The sequence below is a fragment of the Myxocyprinus asiaticus genome, chromosome 12 (assembly GCF_019703515.2).
Source record: "Myxocyprinus asiaticus isolate MX2 ecotype Aquarium Trade chromosome 12, UBuf_Myxa_2, whole genome shotgun sequence".
Lineage (NCBI taxonomy): Eukaryota > Metazoa > Chordata > Actinopteri > Cypriniformes > Catostomidae > Myxocyprinus > Myxocyprinus asiaticus.
Genome location: NC_059355.1, coordinates 45,500,768 through 45,521,658, shown reverse-complemented (window position 1 = coordinate 45,521,658; position 20,891 = coordinate 45,500,768). Strand labels below are relative to the sequence as shown.

The following is a 20,891-nucleotide window of genomic DNA, read 5'->3' as shown; positions in this document are numbered from 1 at the left end:
GGTGCAAGTGCACAAATACCTTTTGGGGCCATTGTATGTGTAAGTTGGTTCTGTGATGGAGAAACATGGTTTTTGTCTGTTTTACTGATCGTATCACAGCTTGCATCTGTATTTGATAACAAGTCATTATAAAGGAGAAACGTGTGGTGCTGAGTGTATGACTTGAGTGTAGCAATGATAAGGTGTAAATATAGATATTAGTTTGTATTTGCTGAGTGGAAAAGTGTTTTAGAAGTTATTAGCAATGGTATTACTCATTCAATGAAGTAATCAGTAAAGTAACTTTACAATTTACAAATTAAGATAAGCAATTATTAATTTGTAAATGATTACTTTTACCCAGCACTGCTAGTAAGTAACCATATCCACACTGTGATATCTAGTTTGGCTGACTTTTATGCTGCTATTTACTGTTAGAAGTAGTAGTAGTAGTTTGTATAAATGAGGGCATGTAAATGCAAACATTGTTTGGAAATTTGGATTCCCCTTTTTTTTTTTCATATCAAAATGGTTGCCAACCCCTGGGTTAGCCCCATGCAATGCTGTCATATCTTGCTATAGCTCCACATACTAAAATGCACTCTTTCACGAACACTCCTCGCAAACTGACACTTTAACAATATGAATTAACCTATTTTTTTCTCATTTGCACTGGCTTTGCATTAAAGAAAGAAAGAGAGAGAGAGAGAGAAAGAGAGAGAGAGAGAGAGAGAGAGAGAACTAGGATAATGGACAATGGGCAAGTTTCCCTGTCATAACAAGAATGATGGTTGCCTAAAATCTGTGTGCACTCAGCTCTACAATCTGCCCTCCGTCACTTCTTGCTGGTCTCTCTTATTTTCCATCTCTGTCCAGCCCTCGATCCACATGAAGTGGACAGACTGAACTCCTACAGTGTTGCCAGCAATGTTAGAGTAAGCAGGCACTTGTGTGTGTGTGTGTGTGTGTGTGTGTGTGTGTGTGTGTGTGTGTGTGTGTACACTTACGGCAAGGGTGGGCCAATACGTGAATCTCATCCACAGCGATGAACCCAGGATGCCCCTGTACAGACACTGCCTCAAAAATGACCTAAACGAGAGCAGAAGTGAGAGAAAATCGAGCATTTAAATCAAGTCAGGATGTTTCAGAATGTATAGAGGCTATACAGTATTTATTAAAAGCAAGAAAGGCACTGAAAAGATCCAGATCTATTAACTCAACAGGATAGATCCTTGCTAGATTAAAAATAAAGAGAGTTTGCCCTCCTGAAAAGACCAGCATACAGTGACCCCAAAACACATATGGACATTTAAGCCACACTTATAAATGAAAGAATGTCATTGCATTAGGTGCATAATATCAAACCAAGAGGCATTTATTGTACAAATAAATAAATAAATGTTTGTTCAATTTGAAGAAAAGTATTTGGACACTTTCTTGTTGTCAAACGTTAGTAGAAAATGTCCATTGTTAATATAATGAACTACACCTTTGGTTATTTTGCAAGGACACCTGTGTGGATTTAAGGGAAACAGACTTCACACATCCACTAAAGGCCTCAATATACTTCATACGAAACTGAAGAACGAATGGGTTTGACATCATTTAGAACAAAATCTGGCTAAAAAGAAGGTGTCTTTGCATTTGTTTCGGTGGTTCGTAACAGCTCGTCGGGGTGAACTATTACAAAAACTTCTGACTGGCTGCAAAACTTCTTACTGTCATTGGTCCACGTCATTGGTAGGTGGAGCCTAGAGCTCCACCTACCTTGAGGCCAACAGCTAATTCTGTTTGCATTCTTCAGTCAAAATCTGTCAACATGAACACACTGGCGTGTAGAGTTATTAACGAGCTGGTGAAAATGTACATCTGTACAATCGTCCAAGTAGAGACATTTTATAAGCACATGTCATGCGATTTTGTTTTTGTTTAATTAGTCTACAAAAGGAATCAAATCTACTCAAATAATCTCAAGTGCCAATTCACTCTTGTGTCATCTGCAGCGAAAAGCCATTCACACATCTGATCTGTCCAAAGTAAGATTTGCCTCTCTTATCATTATTCTTTTGTCTGTTTTTTTCTCCATTAACACTCTTTTATACACCCACTTTGCTGTAGTATCATCATAAGTTGCAATAACAGTGTAATCGGCGCATATTATGGCCACATATAGCGTGTTGTTAGCTCAATAGCTCCATCAGAATGTAAACATGACAAATAAAAGAAATTCTACTGCATGTATATTACCTTAAATAATCATTGAGTGGTTAAAACAGCTTCTTTTACTGACTTCATGTGAATTCTAATCATAAAATGAGGCACAGAATCATTAATAACAACTTTCTTTTTTTGTCACAGTATAAGGTTTTACATGTCGTCTTGAGCGTCCTCATATTTAAATGTGAATGAATGAATAAATGAATGTTATATTTATATAGCGCTTTTCTGACACTACACTCAAAGCACTTTACATACAGAGCAGGAGACTCTCTTCACCCACCACGAGCGTGCAGCATCCACCTGGATGAAGCGACGGCAGCCATAGTGTGCCAGTACGCTCACCACACACCAGCTATTGGTGGAGAGGAGAGAGTAGAGTGATATAGCCCATTTATAGATGGGGATAATTAGGAGGCTATGATAGATAAGGGCCAATAGGGGGAATTTGGCCAGGACACCGTGGTTACACCCCTACTCTTTTGCGAGAAGTGCCCTGGGATTTTTAGTGACCACAGAGAGTCAGGACCTCGGTTTAACATCTCATCCAAAGGATGGTGTACCACCAAACGCCGTCCAACAGTGGTGTGGCGGGTGTCTGAATGTTTGCAAACAGTATACCGTTGCTCTGCTGTTTCGAACTTCTTTTTACCCCTGAAAGAAGAATGAAGAAGAACTTCTATGGAAGTATATTGGGGCCTTAAAAATCACCTTAAAAGTAGGGGTGCACCAATCGATCGACCACCGATCTAAATTGGCCGATCTTCGTCTTTAAATCTGTGATAGGCAATCGGCCGATCGTACCTAGATTTAGGGCTGATCTTTTTTTAAGCACGCAAGGAATCACACATACACTAGTCTAATAAATGAGTGCTTGCTCAGGCCTAGATGCATGACAGAGTGGCCTTTGGAGGGTGAGTTGTTGGCAATTCTAAGCATTCACCTATTTAAACTTTCAGACATGATGTAATTTAGATGAATATGCTGTTTTGTTTTCAAAACTTGTAAGAATAGCATGTGTATGAATATTAAGCTGCCCATTTTCTAGATTCAATATGGTAGTAATTCTGACTCGCTGCACTGTGAGCATGGAGAGGATAAAGAGACTGCAAATGGGTATAAAAATGAATTGAACAACAAATAAACATGCAAATACAAATCTGATTATACGCGATGTAATGCGAGTCGTGACAATCAGACATTGTTTGGATCGACAGAGACTGTTTGAGAACTTTTAGCTTCACTCCCTTCAACATGCACGCTCTCAGGTGCTCTCAATATCTCATCATCAGTCACTCAGCCCCTATTCCCAGTTTAACTGAGGATCCCAATTTAAATCAGATTAATGTTGGTCACAATGCCACTAATAACAGACATGTTTAACCTTAAATAATGGCACAACGTCTTCATGCATTGTGTTACAACAAGACTCCAAAGACAGTAAACAAATCATAGATATTAATGATTTCTCACTGGAGTAGTTTTAGAGCTTGTAACAGACAAATTTCTTATTTTTGAACGTATCTCTGCTGTGTGTGATGCTCTCATGGTTTTTACAGGTTGCCAGTTTGTCACAATGACCTTTGATATTGACAACAGAACTATTTATAACTGTTTTCAAAACAAAGAAATGATAGCAATTCACAATTAATTTAATTTTTCTGTGTGGGGCGTAAATATAACTGCAGCATATAACTTGCACACAAAAAAATCGGTGATCGGTATTGGCCTCAAATTTCCTGATCGGTGCATCACTACTTAAGTCACTGCAAAAATTGAGAAGTTAGTTCTTTGAAGCTCTAGCATCATTTGTGTGCTGTAATGATGAGTCAACAGAGTTGAGATCCAAGTGCAGCTTTTAATAACAATAAATGTAGTAATTCAGGCAGGCAGGGATAAATCACCAGCAGCAGTAATATCAAAGGCAGTCCAGAGGGGTATTCAATAAACAGGCGAGAGATCGGGCAGGCGGCAGACAATCGCAGGTTACATCCAGGTAAAACAAGGCAGTAATAGTAGGCAGGCAGCAACGGATCAAAGACAGGGTAAACAGTCCAGGATAACACACAGGTAATTCAACAAACTAAGAAAACACTCAGAAATGTCAGCCTGGGCAAAACAAGACTTTGCAATGACAGAGAGTGAGTGTGAGACTTAAAAAGATGAATAGATTGGAAACAGGTGAACAGGTAATCATTGCAAGGTACGGGGATTATGGGAATTGGAGTCCAGAGAGTTAAAGTCAATCCCCAGGTGATGGAGCCCTCTGGTGGTGAGTGGGAGGAACAACAATGGCGGGATTCATGACATGTGCAGATGCCACCTGGTTTGATCATTTGTATCTGATAAAATTAAATTCACACATTTTTAAGTGCGGCTTTAATGTTTAAATACTGTTTGAATATTGTGTTTTGAATGCTGGTCTCCTGTAAAGTTGCTGGTTGATGGTTGTCACCATCAGGATTCTCAACTAGCTTAACCAGCTAGATTTCCTTGTTCAACAAGCTTTGTTGATGAATAGCCCACTTCCATCCATGCAGTTCAATCTAGCACCAAACCAGCATAAACAAGCCGAAATGAGAAATTAACGCTGGTCTAAATTGGTCTTTATAACAGAAAGAGATGACGAATATTTACTGAGATATGTAAATAGACAGAGAGAAGAATAGAAAGTTTATGAAATATTCACAGATTCATTGAATATACAGAATCGGCTCCATCAGCTTTGTACACAATTTTTTTCTTCATCTAAGAGATAAGGAGGAAAATCTATTAAAAATTACTCTAAAATCTGAGCAACCGAGGAAATAAATGAATGTGTGTGTTTGTGTACAAGGCAAAATCAGATATCCACTGTGAGAGAGACCAAGGGACAGGTAAACTTTTGCATTGAAACTCGTTAAACACAAATTTATATTACACACACACCTCCGTTTCTCTTCTCCTAAGACACACATATGGGACTGGCATGGTTTGCATGGCATACTGTACATGCCATGTGGCAGAGACATGTGTGGGCTGAACAGTGCCCTCTCTCTCAGAGCTGCCAAGGGCTGGCAATGACACACCGAAACCTGGACTCAGTATGCACTTGAGTCTCTGGCTTCCCCAAAGGTCCTCCTTCACTGTGATGAGGCAACGAAGACTAAGGACTAAATCTACTCTTCCAGTCATGAGGGTTCGCAGTTAGATTTGTGTATTTACAAAAACAAAAGGCACCGAATTTGAGAAATGTTCTCAAAACTATTCTCATAACTTTGTGTTTAGGCAGATAATGGCTCATTTTTAGATCAGTGACAATGAATGCTCAATGTACAATGTACAAAATCTAATCTAGTCCAAAACCAAATGTGGTCACAAAAGCCTATAGTGACCAGGAGCTGTCAAGTTCCAAAAATGTACTATAAAAGTATCTTTAAAGATCATGCAACTCGTATGCTATATTCCAAGCCTTCTGAAGCCATATGATAGCTTTGTGTGAGAAACTGACCAAAATTCAAATCGAAATTTGCTGAAAATCATACCCTCCACTTTAGCTCTCAAATATAATTCGTGCTTCTGCACATTTAAATGGGTTGCATCGCAATTTGCGGCATGTTACAGAATGCATTTTCATGCACCAAGTTTGAAAAGGCACACGCGCAAATGAGATTTGAGAGCTGCAGTGGAAGGAAAGATCCTCAACAAATACTGACGTAAATTTAGGTCTGTTCATCACACAAAGGCATTGTATGATTTCAGAAGACTTGGGATAAAGACCATGAGTCATATGGACAACATTCATGATACTTTAGGGTGCTTTATCATTTTTGGAACTATATCCTTTAGTTGTATGAAAAAGAGCAGCATGACCATTCTGTCTAAAATCTCATTTTGTGTTCAACAGTAGTAAGAAATTCAAACTGGTTCTGAACAACATGAGGTTAAATTATGGCTGACTCAAAGTATCTCTAAAATTGTCATCATGTAACGGTAGCCAGCTGGTACATGATAACTCTGCAGTGTGTGTAAACCTCACTCCCCTGGCCTCAAGAGGCGCACTAGCGACTGATGTTAGAGGCTGTAGCCTTTAGCCTCCTTGTTAGCGCATCCGCCTCCCATGCCAGAGATGCTGGTTCGAGTCCCGCTCAGAGCGGGTCAAGCAGCACCGGTTACAGTGGTGCCATGACCCGGATGGGAGTGAGGTGTAGGGAGTGAGGGTAACAGTAGCCAGCTGGTACATGCTGTGCAGTGTGTGTAAACCTCACTCCCCTGGCCCCAAGAGGCGCACTAGCGACTGATGCTAGAGGCTGTAGCCTTTAGCCTCCTTGTTAGCGCACCCGCCTCCCATGCCAGAGAGTCTGGTTCGAGTCCCACTCAGAGCGGGTCGAGCAGGACTGTTTACAATCACATGGGGACACTGATTTGAAAATGTACCATCACTTAGTTCAAAAAGAGAAAGAATGAATTTGCTTTCTTTTTGAATATCGTAAGACTTTACACTTTAAACGTTGTCACGTTAAAAGCACCCTACGTTTCATAATGTATGACAGCAGGAAACAAGTCAATTTCGTTTTTTCGTTTTGGCAAATTTGGCCACTTATCTGGCAAATTCGTTGTTCTAATCAAACTCAAACTGGAATATTTTTCGCTACAGTTTATAATCCCAGAGACACTTTCTACTCGATATTTAACAGCCAATTCGTTAAGTACAACTCAGTGAGGGAAGTGAGTGCGTTTTACAGTAAAACTGTAAATAGCTTCCTTTGAAAACACACTAATCTGGCAAAAAGACTATCAGCTATGGCTGGCATCTTTGGGAATAATGTGCAGATACATTATAACACCAAACTCAAAAGGAAGTAATATACAATTATATTTTGTTTAAAGAAAAGGAACCCTACTTTTCAGGAAATTAAGATTTACAGCCAAGAGATTACAATGAGGCATTTACAATGGAAGTGAATGGGGCCAATTTGTGGAGGGTTTAAAAGCAGAAATGTGAAGATTATAATTTTATAAAAGCACTTATATTAATTATTCTGTCAAAACTCATGTATTATTTGATCTGTAAAGTTGTTTAAATTGTAATTTTCACAGCCGTTTTAGGGTTTTATGGTTTGTTGGCATTACATCGTCATAACAACAAAGTTGTAAAGTTGGCAATAACTTTACCAGAAATGGTTAGTATGTGCTTTTATCACACTAAAATCATGTTAACATGCATATTGTTTAAGTTTTGTGGCTATACTTTTGAAACACTATTTTAACAAATTACGGATTGGCCCCCCATTCACTTTCAATGTAAGTGCCTCACTGGAACCCATATTTTTGCTTTTTTTTTAAAAGAAACGGAGGGGCAAGTCTAAAATATTTTTTAGTGGCAATTAACATTAAACCTCAAATGCTGTTGATTGCGCTTAACTTGTATTGAACCCGGAATATTCCTTTAAGCACATTTCCCCTCAATTCTCATTATCATAAAGCAAAAAAGTCTAATTTTCAATACTGTAATGTGAAAAAAATTATATATTGTATACATTTATGTCTGTATGATAGTATATTATATTTTTGTCCTTTAATTTATGTTAAATTAAATAAAATATCAAATATGTTTAATAAAAAACAATTACTTTACAATTACTTTATAACAGTAATGAGATTAGAATTAGTTACTTTTTTTAATAATGAGAATAAAAAAATAAAAAATAAAAAGCCTGAATGCATAATGGTGAAGAGGAGAGAATATTGGGAGGAAATGTGCTTAAATATCATAAAATTCATGTCACAATGGCAAAAATCTTGGTAAAATGTGACCTGGACATGTATTTATGAGATTCACCCCAGAGGCACAAATATACATACACATACACACTCATACACACATGCACAAAAGCTTTGAAATTACTTGCTAGTCAAATAGAAGCCCTATGCAAATATTGGCCTTAGCAAATATTAGACTGCTGTTTGCTGAGTAAAGCCCAGTATTCCCAGCACAGGCAAAATATTTGTTCCCCTCATTAGCTAATTTAATTACACAGCTAATCTTATAAGGGTATTTCACTGCACAGATTCATGATGAATCTATACACAGAAAGAAGAGGCAAGTAAGTGGCAGATAGAGAGAGAGAGAGAGAGAGAGAGAGAGAGAGAGAGAGAGAGAGAGAGAGAGAGAGAGAGATGTGTGCAAAGAGGGAAATGGTGGAAAAAAAAGAAAAAGAGAGGGAGAGAGTGAGGGGTAATAAGCAAAAAGACAGATCTAAAATTAACGTCTAAAAGCGCATTCACCATGACCATTTGTGGGAGAGATTAGGGGATGGTGATTGCCGTGATAATTGAAGCAGAGAGCAATCTACTGCCCCTCTCTGTAGTTCAATTCATGCCATTCACCACAAATATAAGAAAGAAAATAAACTTGTATAGTCCATTTCAGTGGCCAAAAGGGCCAAAATTTGACAAACATTTAGCTGCTGTTCTGGGCTTGCTATGGTGGCTCACCCGGCTAAATAAATTCCAAATAACCCAGCATGAATTCCCATTCTGGTTTATGCTGCTCTGGTCTGGTCTAATGATGGTTTGGTGCTGGTTCAGCTGGTGGACCATGGTAGTCTAATGATTAAGTTAGTTAAGAAGCCTGGTGGGGAATTATAAGTAGTTGCTTATGTATATCCAAATATAAGCAAATGTATTCATGTTAAAGTACATTCAAGTTATGCATTTTATCAGTATGTGTTTACCCTAGGAATCAAGTCCATGACATCAGCATTGCTATCACCATTCTCTAGCTGGTGATCTCTAGTAACGTCTCATTCTATCACAGCTCAGTCAAGGTTAGCCAGTATGGATACTGAATTTGTCTTACCTGGTAGGAGTTGGGCCAAAAGGTGCTGATGGCTAGTTCAGCCTTCACCCAGCCTTCAGTTACTGGAGCTGAAGCATTCCAGATGGGGTTCCCCTGTGGTCCACCATCCACCTTTATGTAGACATTGAGGGTTCCAGGACTTGTCCCGTCCCGGCTGGACAGGGAGTAGTGGAAGTCGATGCAGTGGGTGTCGTTCTCTTTTAGTGTGGGGAGAAGCAGGTGGGCCTTCTGACCTGATGCACGACCTGAAGCGTTCACCATCATGAATGAACCTAGAGGAAGAAGGCAAACAATCAAACAATCAGATGCCTGGAAACTTAACCAGACTGAACTACACTACATGCAGAATTACCGAGTAGATTAAATGGAATAGGGAGTAAAAAAAACATATTGTTGATAGAATTGGGTAAATATAGAATAGAATAGAATAGAATAGAATAGAATAGAATAGAATAGAATTTTCTCATTACAGATGATGGTTTATGTTAAAGTAGAATTGAATAGAATAGAATAATTCAAGACAAGGCTTTTATTTTGAAGTAGTTTGAGGCAGAATAGAATAGAATAAAATAGAATAGAATCATCGAAGACAATGTTTTGATGTTGAAGTAGTTTGAGGTAGAATAAAAAAAGAATAGAATTTGCTCACTGCAGATGTTTTATGTTAAAGTAGAACAGAATCACTGAAGGCAAGGTTTTGATGTTGAAGTAGTTTGAGGTAGAACAGAATAGAATAGAACAGAATAGAATAGAATCATTGAAGACAAGGTTTTAATGTTGAAGTAATTTGAGGTAGAATAGATTAGAATAGAATAGAATAGAATTTGCTCATTGCAGATGATGTTTTATGTTGAAGTAGAATAGAATAGAATAACTGAAGACAAGTGTTTTGATGCTGAAGTAGTTTGAGGTAGAACAAAATAGAATAGAATAGCAATTGAGTACTTCATTCTATTATTCTACAGTTGAGTAACAGAAAAATTGTTAATTAAAGTGGATGTTTTGATGCTGAGGTAGTTTGCAATTGGATTGGACAGAATGGAATAATACTTATGAATACTAACGTTCAAAATATTATATATTCATCCAAACAATCAATGTTTGTACTCTTTCCACACATAGAAGGTGTAACTGTCATTATACCAATCGGTTGGCATCAGACTATGTTAATGGTGTTCTGACTATGTTAATGGTGTTCTGTGCCTTTGTATCAGTATGTTGCCTAGAGCAGGGTAACTGGGTAACTGCCTGCTATAAAAAAAAAATAAAAAAACAATAGAAAAGAAACATACTGAGACTGTGTAAGCGCTGAAACAATATATATGAAATGTTTCTACAGAAAGCTTTACATAATTTTTACTCGAGACAATATGCTTTATTAAAGCTTTACAAGGGGTTTGGTGCAAGTTAATAATAAATGTGTAACTGCAATTAAAAAGGGAAAAGAATGAAAGTATGAGTGCAGCTATGAAGGATACAAAAATGAATAATTATTCTTCTGGAAGGTGACAATCATTAACTTTCTAAAGGGAAAAGCGATTAGTTTAACCAAAGGCTCAAAGGTGCCAATTTTTCACAAATTATTGTAATTTGTTCCAAGTTCTTTAAAATTTCCTACAAAATAATTCCTTACATTCACACTGAGCGAAAGGTTTTGGCCTTAACAAAGATGACAGCCTGGCAAGTGTCTATCAATCAAAATCAAGGCCATTCAAAAGAAATAGTGAGCAAGTTGCTTTTTTTAGTGTTTTCACAGCAATTGTATTGCCTAGCCTATAGCCTAGTATGGATTGGTGACTGAGAGACCACCTTTCCATTGAAGTTTAGTCAAGTTCATACAGGTGCTCAACTAAAATAACTGAGAATTCGACTCAAAACATCACATTTAGGTTTAGATTAAAATACAAATTACTTAGAGAGGAAATGTAACCCATTTTTAAAAATGTTGCACTTTAAAACATGAAGAAACACGCTGACCTGTAACTGAAGTATGTAGCCATCAAATCATAGACCCTCCCCTTGAAATATTACAACAGGAGACCCATTTGAGGCACATTAATACCAGGCTGACCCCTTTGAATCAGATCACCCGAGATGTATGTCAATACCAGGTGTAAACAGGACCAAAGACCCTGGGCATGGAAGCCCTGTGCTTTTGTTAAGGGCTAGGTTAAAACTTCACCTACATGGATTAAATTCAGTCCCAATTTACACCTTCTCACCTCGGGGTGATCAATCACCATGCATAATTTGCAAGGTGGGCAGCGGAAGCCATCGCCATATCACCCTATTCATCATCTGCATTATCTAAGACATGACCACAAGCACCAGACGCATCGCATCTATCAATCAACACAACCTTGAGCTCCACGATGAGGCCAATCAATTCCACACACTGATCCAATCTTGCAAAGGCCCCTAAATGGCAAGCTGCTAGTGAACTTGCCAGATTGCATTTCATATTCAACTCTCTCGGCCCACGTGCATTTTCTATCAGGTATTCCAAGCAGACATCTATATACGTTTCCTACCATTGATGATTGCCAATATATATGTTCAGGCAAAGCCAGGCCTTCATGCCGCGAGTTAATTTAGACAGACAGCATAGAAAACCTAGGCAATCAGCCCTACTACCTCAGTCAAAATGAGCGTTCTCAATCACACCATTGGCTCATGATAGCTGCTTTAGCAGATTACACTTAAGATGGTCTAATGTGAAATTGGATGTAATGACTCTATGATAAATAATTCAAAACTATTTATTCTAGGTTGACAGTTAAATGCACAAAACACTGTTGACAAATCAAACCACACAACCATGACAACAGTACAAACATGGCTGTGATTGGCACAGTCTTGCTGTGGGACTTCAATTTCAAATGGAAATTAATGTTTACATCATTAATTTAGTCCATAGACAAAAATTAAATGGCAATGTTTGTGCAGCTCTCGCAGGACAGGAGATTAAAAACAGGAAGCCTCTAAACTGCCCTAATGATATCACCTGATTTCAGTTACTTCTTGGAGTGCCAATGTATTGGAGACACTCACATTTGCTGCATATTTCATTTATTAACGAGCTTGTAGGGGTGAATCAAAGTATCACTGAAAATAAAACTTGGAATTTTTTCAAATGGATATTATTGTTGACATCATGATTTTTGGTCCAGTGAAGAAAAATTAATTGACAACACCACAGCTCTCACAGGAAAACTGATAAAAAATGTAAAAAAATGCGTAACTTCTAAATTGCTTCAATAATATTACCTAATTTTGTTTAATTCCTGGAGTCCCAATAAATTAGAGGCACTCACTTTTACTGTATATTTAATTTACAAAAGATTTTCTACAGGTGAAGTATTATTATGTTGGCTTGACAATGAGAAAATCATTTTCTATAAAAGACAACATTTAGACAAATACTTGAGCAGGATTTACAACTTATGGTATTTCTTAAGGGCAAATATTTCTGTAAAGAAAACACTTTGGATGATAATTTGTTTTCCTAGAACTGTGGGCTTACTGTAGATAAATAGAGAGCAATGGAGATAAAGATTTCTCTCAATACTTGCAGGCAACAAAATAGAGTCCTCAGAAGTATCACAGTATAACAGCTACACTACCAGTGATTAAATGCTGTTGACATCAACCAATTACAACTGGAGAGTTTTCGAGACAGACCAAGAATGAGATCAAACCATTAAAAAGGAATAGCAAAAATAATCAGTTTCCAAGAAGATTCCAGAAAACTCCCATCTTTCTTTGTTTGAATAAATAGAGAGTTCCTCCCCTAACTCACACTATTAGTCGAGCCAGTGTTGCATGTGGCTGGATGGGTCGTTCAAACAAACAGGAATATTTTGATTGACTTTTAGGTGCTTATGCTGTAGCTGACTCTGAAAAAAAAAAAAAAAAAAAATTGCATACATCAGCTTAAATGGTTTTCTCGAACAACGCAACCATCTGAAAAACATCTTTATATGGGCCACTCACACAGGGCCACCGATACGGTATCGCTTGAATATCATTTGGTTGACAGCTGTCACCCCAGCATTAATATAAAGAGATGTTATGTGAAATCATTTAATTTCGAAATGCCCTTGATTTTAAGATTTATTGGTTCAAACATTTCCAAAGCAGTTTTAGAATGCCTTGCAATTCACATCAATCATTGAGACGCCACACCCGTGTGCGGCAATTTGAACTCATTTTCTCGGAAAGGATTCATCCACGTGTGGCCGCAAAGTACAGAGAGGCCTTGGCGTTGAAAGTCATTATTCCCTCTTAGTATTTCCACAGGGAGCTCTTTGCACTAAATGTCACATTCTCACCATCATAATATAATCCACCACATGACAAATAGCAAAAACTCTGCTAGTTGTCACTTTAATACGCAATTATGGCAGGTCTCTGTACTTTGGGCCCTCTCCTGCTCCGTCTGATAAAGTCACGGCATTCCTCATTTCTGCCTGGCAGTTTTATCCTGGGAACAATAAAGCACCTATTTACCATTGAGCCAACCAAGGGTGGTAATCCGCTACATACCGTGGAAAAGCTAATGTGTTGAGAGGCAAAACACATGAAGGAATAAAAGCGAAGAGAGGAAAGAGCTCAAATCGAAGTGGCAGCGTAGAATAGCCTAGAGCATTTTCTCTGAGTAGACAACGGAGGAGTGCCTGCTCAAAAAACAAATCAGATGAGAAAATAATAGACGGTGCAGAAACAAAACGAAACAAACAAAACAAAACAAAACAAAAAACTGTGAGAAACAGTGAGAAACAATCAACAGCGCAAAATAAAACAAATATTATGAACTATAGAGCAAGCGTCTCTTTTGCCTCCCTTTAGCTCATTGCATTTTATAGCGGTCTCAAAACAAATATTAAGAAATATGAGATCAAACTGTGAAAGCACTACATTTTTGTAAAGTAACAGTGTCCAACGAAAACCCCAGTGGATAAAGATTCAGAAGGAGGCAGCGACTCTTTTGCTTGGAAGAGGGCCGCAAAATACAGGCGAAAAGTCAAAGAAAAGAGTTTTAGTAATAGCCGAACAATACATAAAAACTACACAGCATATGCTTTTTACTGCATTATTGTAGTTATTACTTTAATGCAATGTAAAAACCTTTTAAAAATACAAAAATGCATGAGATTTTGACCACAAATATAGTATGTTTACATAAACATACAAAAATAGTAAAGTACAAGTTGCTTTTTGACAGTGTTAAGTAAATGGTGTTCCATTTGCCCTTAACCCAGAAACTGTGTAAACATCAAACGAAACTGGAACACAAATTTATATTGGACTATCAAAACACAAATGCGGAGTGCATATTTTGCCTTCTCATTTTGGAAGTCCACCACACGCCACTGATTGTAGGCAATGGTGATGCGTCAGCTGCAGTAGTTTCATTTGGAGCAGCTGCAAGCAAGAGAAGACACGTGCCACTTTCCTGACATCCTCCCCCAAAGTGACACACTGCAGCTGGGCCATCCCTCCACACACACATGCATACTCTTCATAGGGGTTCCAGGAGCATGGTAGATTTGTGCTTTGGCCCATTTCACACATTTAAGCATGCTAAATTCCCCAAATCCCACCTCTCTTCACCACAGTCAGGGTATGAATGAAAGTAGGGCTGGACTATATATCGAATGTGCACAATGATTTAGCTGGTGATATAAAATTAAGCAACATTGCAATGATTTTAATGTGCTTTTTATTTAGCCATGAGAGTATGGGAGTGAGAAGATGTTTTAATTGCATCTATGATTTAAACTTCAATAGCAAAAAGAGTGTTAGGTTTGGCAAGTTCAATCAATTTCTGTGAATCAGTTCAAACTCTCTGTTTCAGTGAATTGATTCAAAGAAACTCTGATTTAACGGCTTGTTTGCGTCATCACTCAAAACTGTTCAAGGAAGTCTCAGCGTGCCATTTTTTATACATTCAACTGTTTTAGTAAAAATACAGTTTATGTTGGTAAATGTTTATTTGTTCATGGTTTATGGCTTGCATTGTTACACTGGTGCATGTGAATAAAACAGATTAAATATTCTTCCTTGCATTTATTTAGTGAAAAACAGTGTGAAGAACATGCCTTGAATATTTTTAACTAGATTTTTATTGTATTTTACAACATTTTGAATATAATTGGCTACAATGGCTGTTTGGTTGAAATGATGGTTCTCCTGATTGATTTTTTTTTAAACGCCCTTATAAGCTATTTCAGAGCAAATAAACATTGAGCTTTATAGCAAAAATAATCAAAAAGCACAAAACAAATAAAAATAAATGTCAAGATATAATTTTGCTAGCTATATACCGACGTGAAAGTGGGTGTAAATGGAATGGAATGGATGTTTTTATGGTAGAGAGACAGGATATGCGTCCATTCGGTAGGAAAACACAAGGAGGGAGACAGATGGATACTTCATCCAGGCCCCATATGTTTGCTGTCCTGGATGTGTAATGGACCTTTATGATGTGATGCTATCCAGGTCCTCTCCTCTCCCGATGCCCTGATTAATACTTCTCACACATATGCCCATCCTCCACCACAACCCGAGCAAAAACAGCCTTGTCCTGCTTGTCGCGCCAAATGATACGTGATTGGCATAGAGTCAGCAAGACCCACCGGCTGTGTGTCGCAAGTCGTCCTGGCCCACTGAAATCACGCCAGCCTTTCCCTGTGCTCTTTTCCCATGAGTCCTCATGAGTCTGTTTTCTGGCAGAGAGTGGGTCGTGTCACAAACTCCTAAGACTGTGGTAATCTGATAAGTGGAAAATCAATAATTGAAGTGTCATTATCAGAGAGAAGGCGTCATGGGAGAGCGCCTTAATGCAAATCAGTGAATCGGCCAATGGCAAATCCAATAGAAACAACTTAATTTGTGGTTAAGCATTCCAGCGCTTGCTTTCTGCTTCACTAGGGATCCATTTGCTTATTGGCTAGAGAGGAACTGATGTTGATTCTGTGACTTTTTAAATCAAGGGTAAATGCATATTCAAATAGGAAGCCCACCAGTGGCTTTTGTACCAGAAAATTATATTATACAATGAGAACTTGTGGCCACAACCAGTGGGCTTAAAAAATGTAATTAAGTGTATTTGCAATTACTTTTAACCAACTATAGGGCCGGTCGCATAAAACCTTTTTAGACTAGTCTTACAAGTTAGTCATCTACAATTTTGGTCTTTTTCAGTCAGTTGCATAAAAACTTAAGACCAAAATGTAACACCCTGTCTACACCGGACGTGAGCGGCGCATTGTCAAAAACAATAGAACCTCATTATAATCAATGATGCTGTCTACACTGGAAGCGTCCATTGCTGCGTGTCTGTCGCGCCGACAATAAACGGGTGTCGTGTTCCATTTTGCGCTGCACATGCTGGCGCTACTACACAAATTAAATGGTTTAGCACAGTCGTGTCAACGCGTCCAGTGTAGACAGCCTCAAGCCGTTGACAGGGTGTAAGACAGCACACCCCTAGGCTAAAATTTGTTTACATTCTGTGTTGCCATGGACAATAACTGTCAGCTGAGCTGGTTGGGGCTTCAGTTGTCTGCTAAAAGGGGCTTGAGTTGAGACTTAGTAGAACAGTGGTTCTCAACCTTTTTTTGATGAACACCCCCCTACCCCCTACATTGAAACAAAAACATTTTAGCCTATTTTTTAGGATTTAATTTACATTTCTATTTCATCTTTAAAAAACATAGTGTATTTAGCATTTGCCCTTTTGAAAATTTTAATTTATTCATTAATTATTTATTTTTATAGTTTTATTAATGGTATTTGTAACAACACCATAGTAAACAAGCACATGGAGCATGGATCTTCTTCACTACCATGGTTAGATGTAACATGATTTCTATAAAGCAAACTATGGCATTTATTTAATTATAGACAGCAGACCTACTCTAAACACATATAATACACATAAAAATACAAAATATAAATATTTATAAGTTGTAACAAAAATCAAATATATTCCCTCACTCCCCTAATGTAGCCTATAACAAATTTAATAGAGCTGAAGTAGTTACATGATAATATTTATTATCAATCTATTTCTCCCTAAAGTACAGTTAGTGTTACTATAGTAAATTCAAGGGTGGTGATGTAGAATTCTGTGCCGAATTCAAATGGTTTCCGCTTCTCGCGCCTTGGTTCTCTCTGATTCTCGCAGAGCTGTGTGTTTAAGAGCTCAAGACCGGTCTGCGAGTAAAAACGCACCTTCTTTGCCTCGCACTGCTCTGTCCATTGAGCCGTATCCATCTACAGAGCCATACAGGTGCATTAGCGGAGGTTGTGCCTCTGCCTGTGCATTTGACGCTGCTAAACCAGATACTTCAGATGCGTCACTAGACTTCAAAATCAGATGAACTGCGGTACAAATGCATACCAGCCCGTATAATTGAGAACCAACTGATATTCTCCAAGTCTAGATAAACATTTGAATGCAAAGATGAAATTGACAGATTTGATTATTATGACTGATAAACGCCCACCATTTGTAACCTAATGCTCCCCTCTCTACTAATTTGCTCTCAGCACCCCCTGGCATCCTTTGAACACCCCCGTTGAGAACCCCATTTGTAGAAGACTTTGACCTCTACAATGGTAACAAAATTTCATGTTTGTTAAAATCACTAAATTTGTTCAAAAGAATCAATTTTGAAGCATTGTATTCCTCTAATATGCAAATATTTTCAGCAAATTAAAACTGAGCGTCCACAGTCGACCATTTTTTAAAACTGTTCATTGTCTTATTTTTCCCACCATCCAATAGGAAATAGTCTTACTGAAGACAATTGTGAGTGTGTTTAATGCAACTGACTTTCTATGGTGTCTTTAGCTACTCAGACTAATTGTTAGACGAATTCTTAAGTTAATGGCTATGTTTATGCAACCGGCCCCTGGTCTCAAAGTGATTTCTAGTGGAAGTATGAAGTCAGTTCCCATCAAGTTCACACAGATGTCACACAGGTAGTTCTTCACATTAAATATGGACATGTTCCACTAAGGTTTGACAGTCAGAAAGTGTCCAAATACTTTTTTTTTTTTTTTTATCATTTAAAACATAAGAAACTTCTTTTCATGAAATGCTTTGCTGGAAAAGTGTGCTTGTGTCATCTTACATTAAAATAAATCCCAGTTGGTTTGGTATTTTGTTATCTAATGCAATGATATTTATACATTTTTGAGTGAGTCTTAAGTGTCCAGATATTTTTTGGGGCCACTGTACCTGCAAACTTCAAGAAAAAGCTTGTCCATTTTTATGTTTATTTTGGCTTTTGATTGTTGCTATTTGAAACCTCTGTGCCTTGGCATTTGAATTACGGTTATTTGACATTTTTATATTTATTTACAAATATGTCATGGGTTTCATCTATTTTTTACTTATCTTTTTTTTCTTCTTCTTCTTCTTCCCCCTATTTTGGAACAAAGAATGGCCTTTTACCAGTTCCTGCTCAAGTCTCCCTCGGTGGCCAAAGTAGTCGAATTAGGCTCAGGTTGTCTCAAACTGATTGGAGTCTGTCTATTTATTATTAGCATGTAAAAGGCACAGATTGAAAAGATTCAAAGGCTGGAAAATTGCCAGGGGAGATCACAGCTAGCCTAACAAGATAGAGGTAGACAAAAGAAGCAATATAACGGGCAGAGAGATATAGAGAGATACAATAAAGAATCCAATAATATCCAGAAATACTTTCTTAAAAGAGGCATGTCTATAATTCTGAAAAGGCTTCTTATTTGCTGCAACTAGTCTGGGTAAAAGAAGAAACAATGATGAATCTCAATTGATTGACTGTGGATAGGTGTATAAAAAGTAGAACAGTCATTATAATAAAAACGTCATGTGAAATGGTTGCCAGTGCAATTTTGTCAGCTTTCAGTATTTTTGGAAGCAGAGAAAGCGAAATAATAGGAATAGTTCACCAAAAAATGAAAATTGATTTCAAGCTTCATTTATACAAGTAGCAAGAAAGGGTGGTTTCACATATAGTACATTTTAAGTGAACCAAACCCAGTTTGGTTAAAGTGAACCAGAAAGGGAATGAGGGTATGAGCCAAGGACATTTGCCATAAAATCCTCACTTGTATTTTCATGGGAGTTTGGCAGGAACCTCCGTAGATTGTATGCCCATCAGAGCACTTTAAAGCGGTTCATCTTAATGTGTTGCTCTGCTCTGAATGCGGCCGGTCCGTTCATTATAGGTGCACAAATAATACAAGAATGGAATATGAGACACAAAAACACATCATGGTAATCATGGTATATCTATATTCACTTAAAATTCCCATATGTGGACAGCAAATTGTGACTGGAATATGAAGTATGTAATGCAGCTATCTATGGCAAGCCATGAGGTACTTATGTCATAAAATTCAAAGCGGACTGGTACGTCTTCGCTTTCACATTGCACAAATCAATCGAACCACAAATGGACCCACAAACGAACCATACTCAGACCACCTCCTGAGGTGGTCAAGTACAGTTCGCTTTAGGGTCCTTTTAGGGGTGTCTGAGACCACTTGGGTTGTTAACATTTATATGTTATACAACTCTGAGAGCACTTGGAGTGCTTAAATGAACTAGGTGTGAAAATGCCCTAAATTTATCTCTAGGTACATATATTAATGTTAAATTAGTGGCTATGTTGGGACAGAAGAACTGCCTCTTCCAAATCATAGTCGCCCTAGTCCTTCTTTTGCCGGCTCAAGTCCAGGTTCATGAAAGGAACAGGTGGCCAAGAGGAGGACGCGACAGTGGCGCCCTGCTGGCAGCGTGCAATGAGACGAACTTGATACTTATTGCACCTTGTCACACTGCCATAAATGTAGTATCACATGTATTTTTTGCTGAGACTGCTCTTTCCTTTACAGCAGACCTGGTGTTCTTGAGTTCCAGGTATGGTACGACATGGCTGAAGCACCACAAAGAAGATGAGCATTGTTAGAAAAAATCTAAAATTGTCAATCTTTTCTATCACCACTTTCAGAATATATATATATATATATATCCACGAGGGGCTCGCTGCCAGCCGCCTGGAGCGGTGGAGCCGCTGCCAGGGGCGGAGGAGTTCCCTACCGGCCGCCAAAACACAGAGGGGCATTCCATCCGCCAGGGGTCAGAGGACTGGCTCCGGTCCGCCCGGGGAGGAGCGGCTGTTGTCCGCCAGAGGGTGGAGGAGTGATCGAGGACCAGGCGACGGCGTGTCTGGGAAACCAGCGAGCAAGTTTTTTCTCACTCTCTCCTCTCTCTCACTGTCGCTCTGCCTTGCCCTTTCCCTCTCCTCCTTTTTGTTTTGTTTTTCCCTCCCCTCATCCCCCTCCCCAGCCCAAGAGAGGCGGGGAAAAGAGGGAGTGTGGGGGAGGGGTTGATGTACGTCATGCCGGGGTTCCCCGGCCTGAGGCAAAGGAAGAAGGAGTGTGACGAGAAGGAGGGCAGGGCGGGGCCATGACTACGCACGCCCGGCCCCCAACTGGGCTAATCAGCCGAGGAGAGGGATAAATCTGGCAGAAAAAGGCAGTTCGGGAGAGAGAGAGCCACATGCAGCTGCCATGTGTGTGTTTATGTTATGTGTCTTTTTGTTTAAGTTCTTATTAAATATTATTTTGACTGTTCAGCCGGTTCCCACCTCCTTCTTTCCCAACCTTAACCTTGTTACAATACTGTGCAAAAGTCTTAGGCACATAAAATGTTTCACAAAAGCTTTTGTCTTAAGATGGTTATTTATATCTTCAGCTTTTGTGTGTCAATAGGAAATATAAATATTAGACTCCCAAACATTACTTTTGCAAATAGAAAAGATTAGAATAGAAGAACAGGGAGCCCTGCAACAGA

General features: G+C 38.5%; 1 protein-coding gene across 5 annotated transcripts in view; it reads right to left on the bottom strand.

The window, feature by feature from the left end:
• The window catches only part of LOC127448891 (receptor-type tyrosine-protein phosphatase T-like), a 363,972-nt gene that overhangs the window by 235,573 nt on the left and 107,508 nt on the right, over positions 1 to 20,891 (bottom strand). For all 5 annotated transcript variants that reach the window (XM_051711804.1, XM_051711805.1, XM_051711807.1 and 2 more), the window contains exons 4-5: positions 9,038 to 9,309; positions 987 to 1,068 (exon numbers count right to left, since the gene is read on the bottom strand). In XM_051711804.1, coding sequence (XP_051567764.1) covers positions 987 to 1,068; positions 9,038 to 9,309 — 354 coding nt within the window. The remainder of the gene's footprint in view (positions 1 to 986; positions 1,069 to 9,037; positions 9,310 to 20,891) is intronic.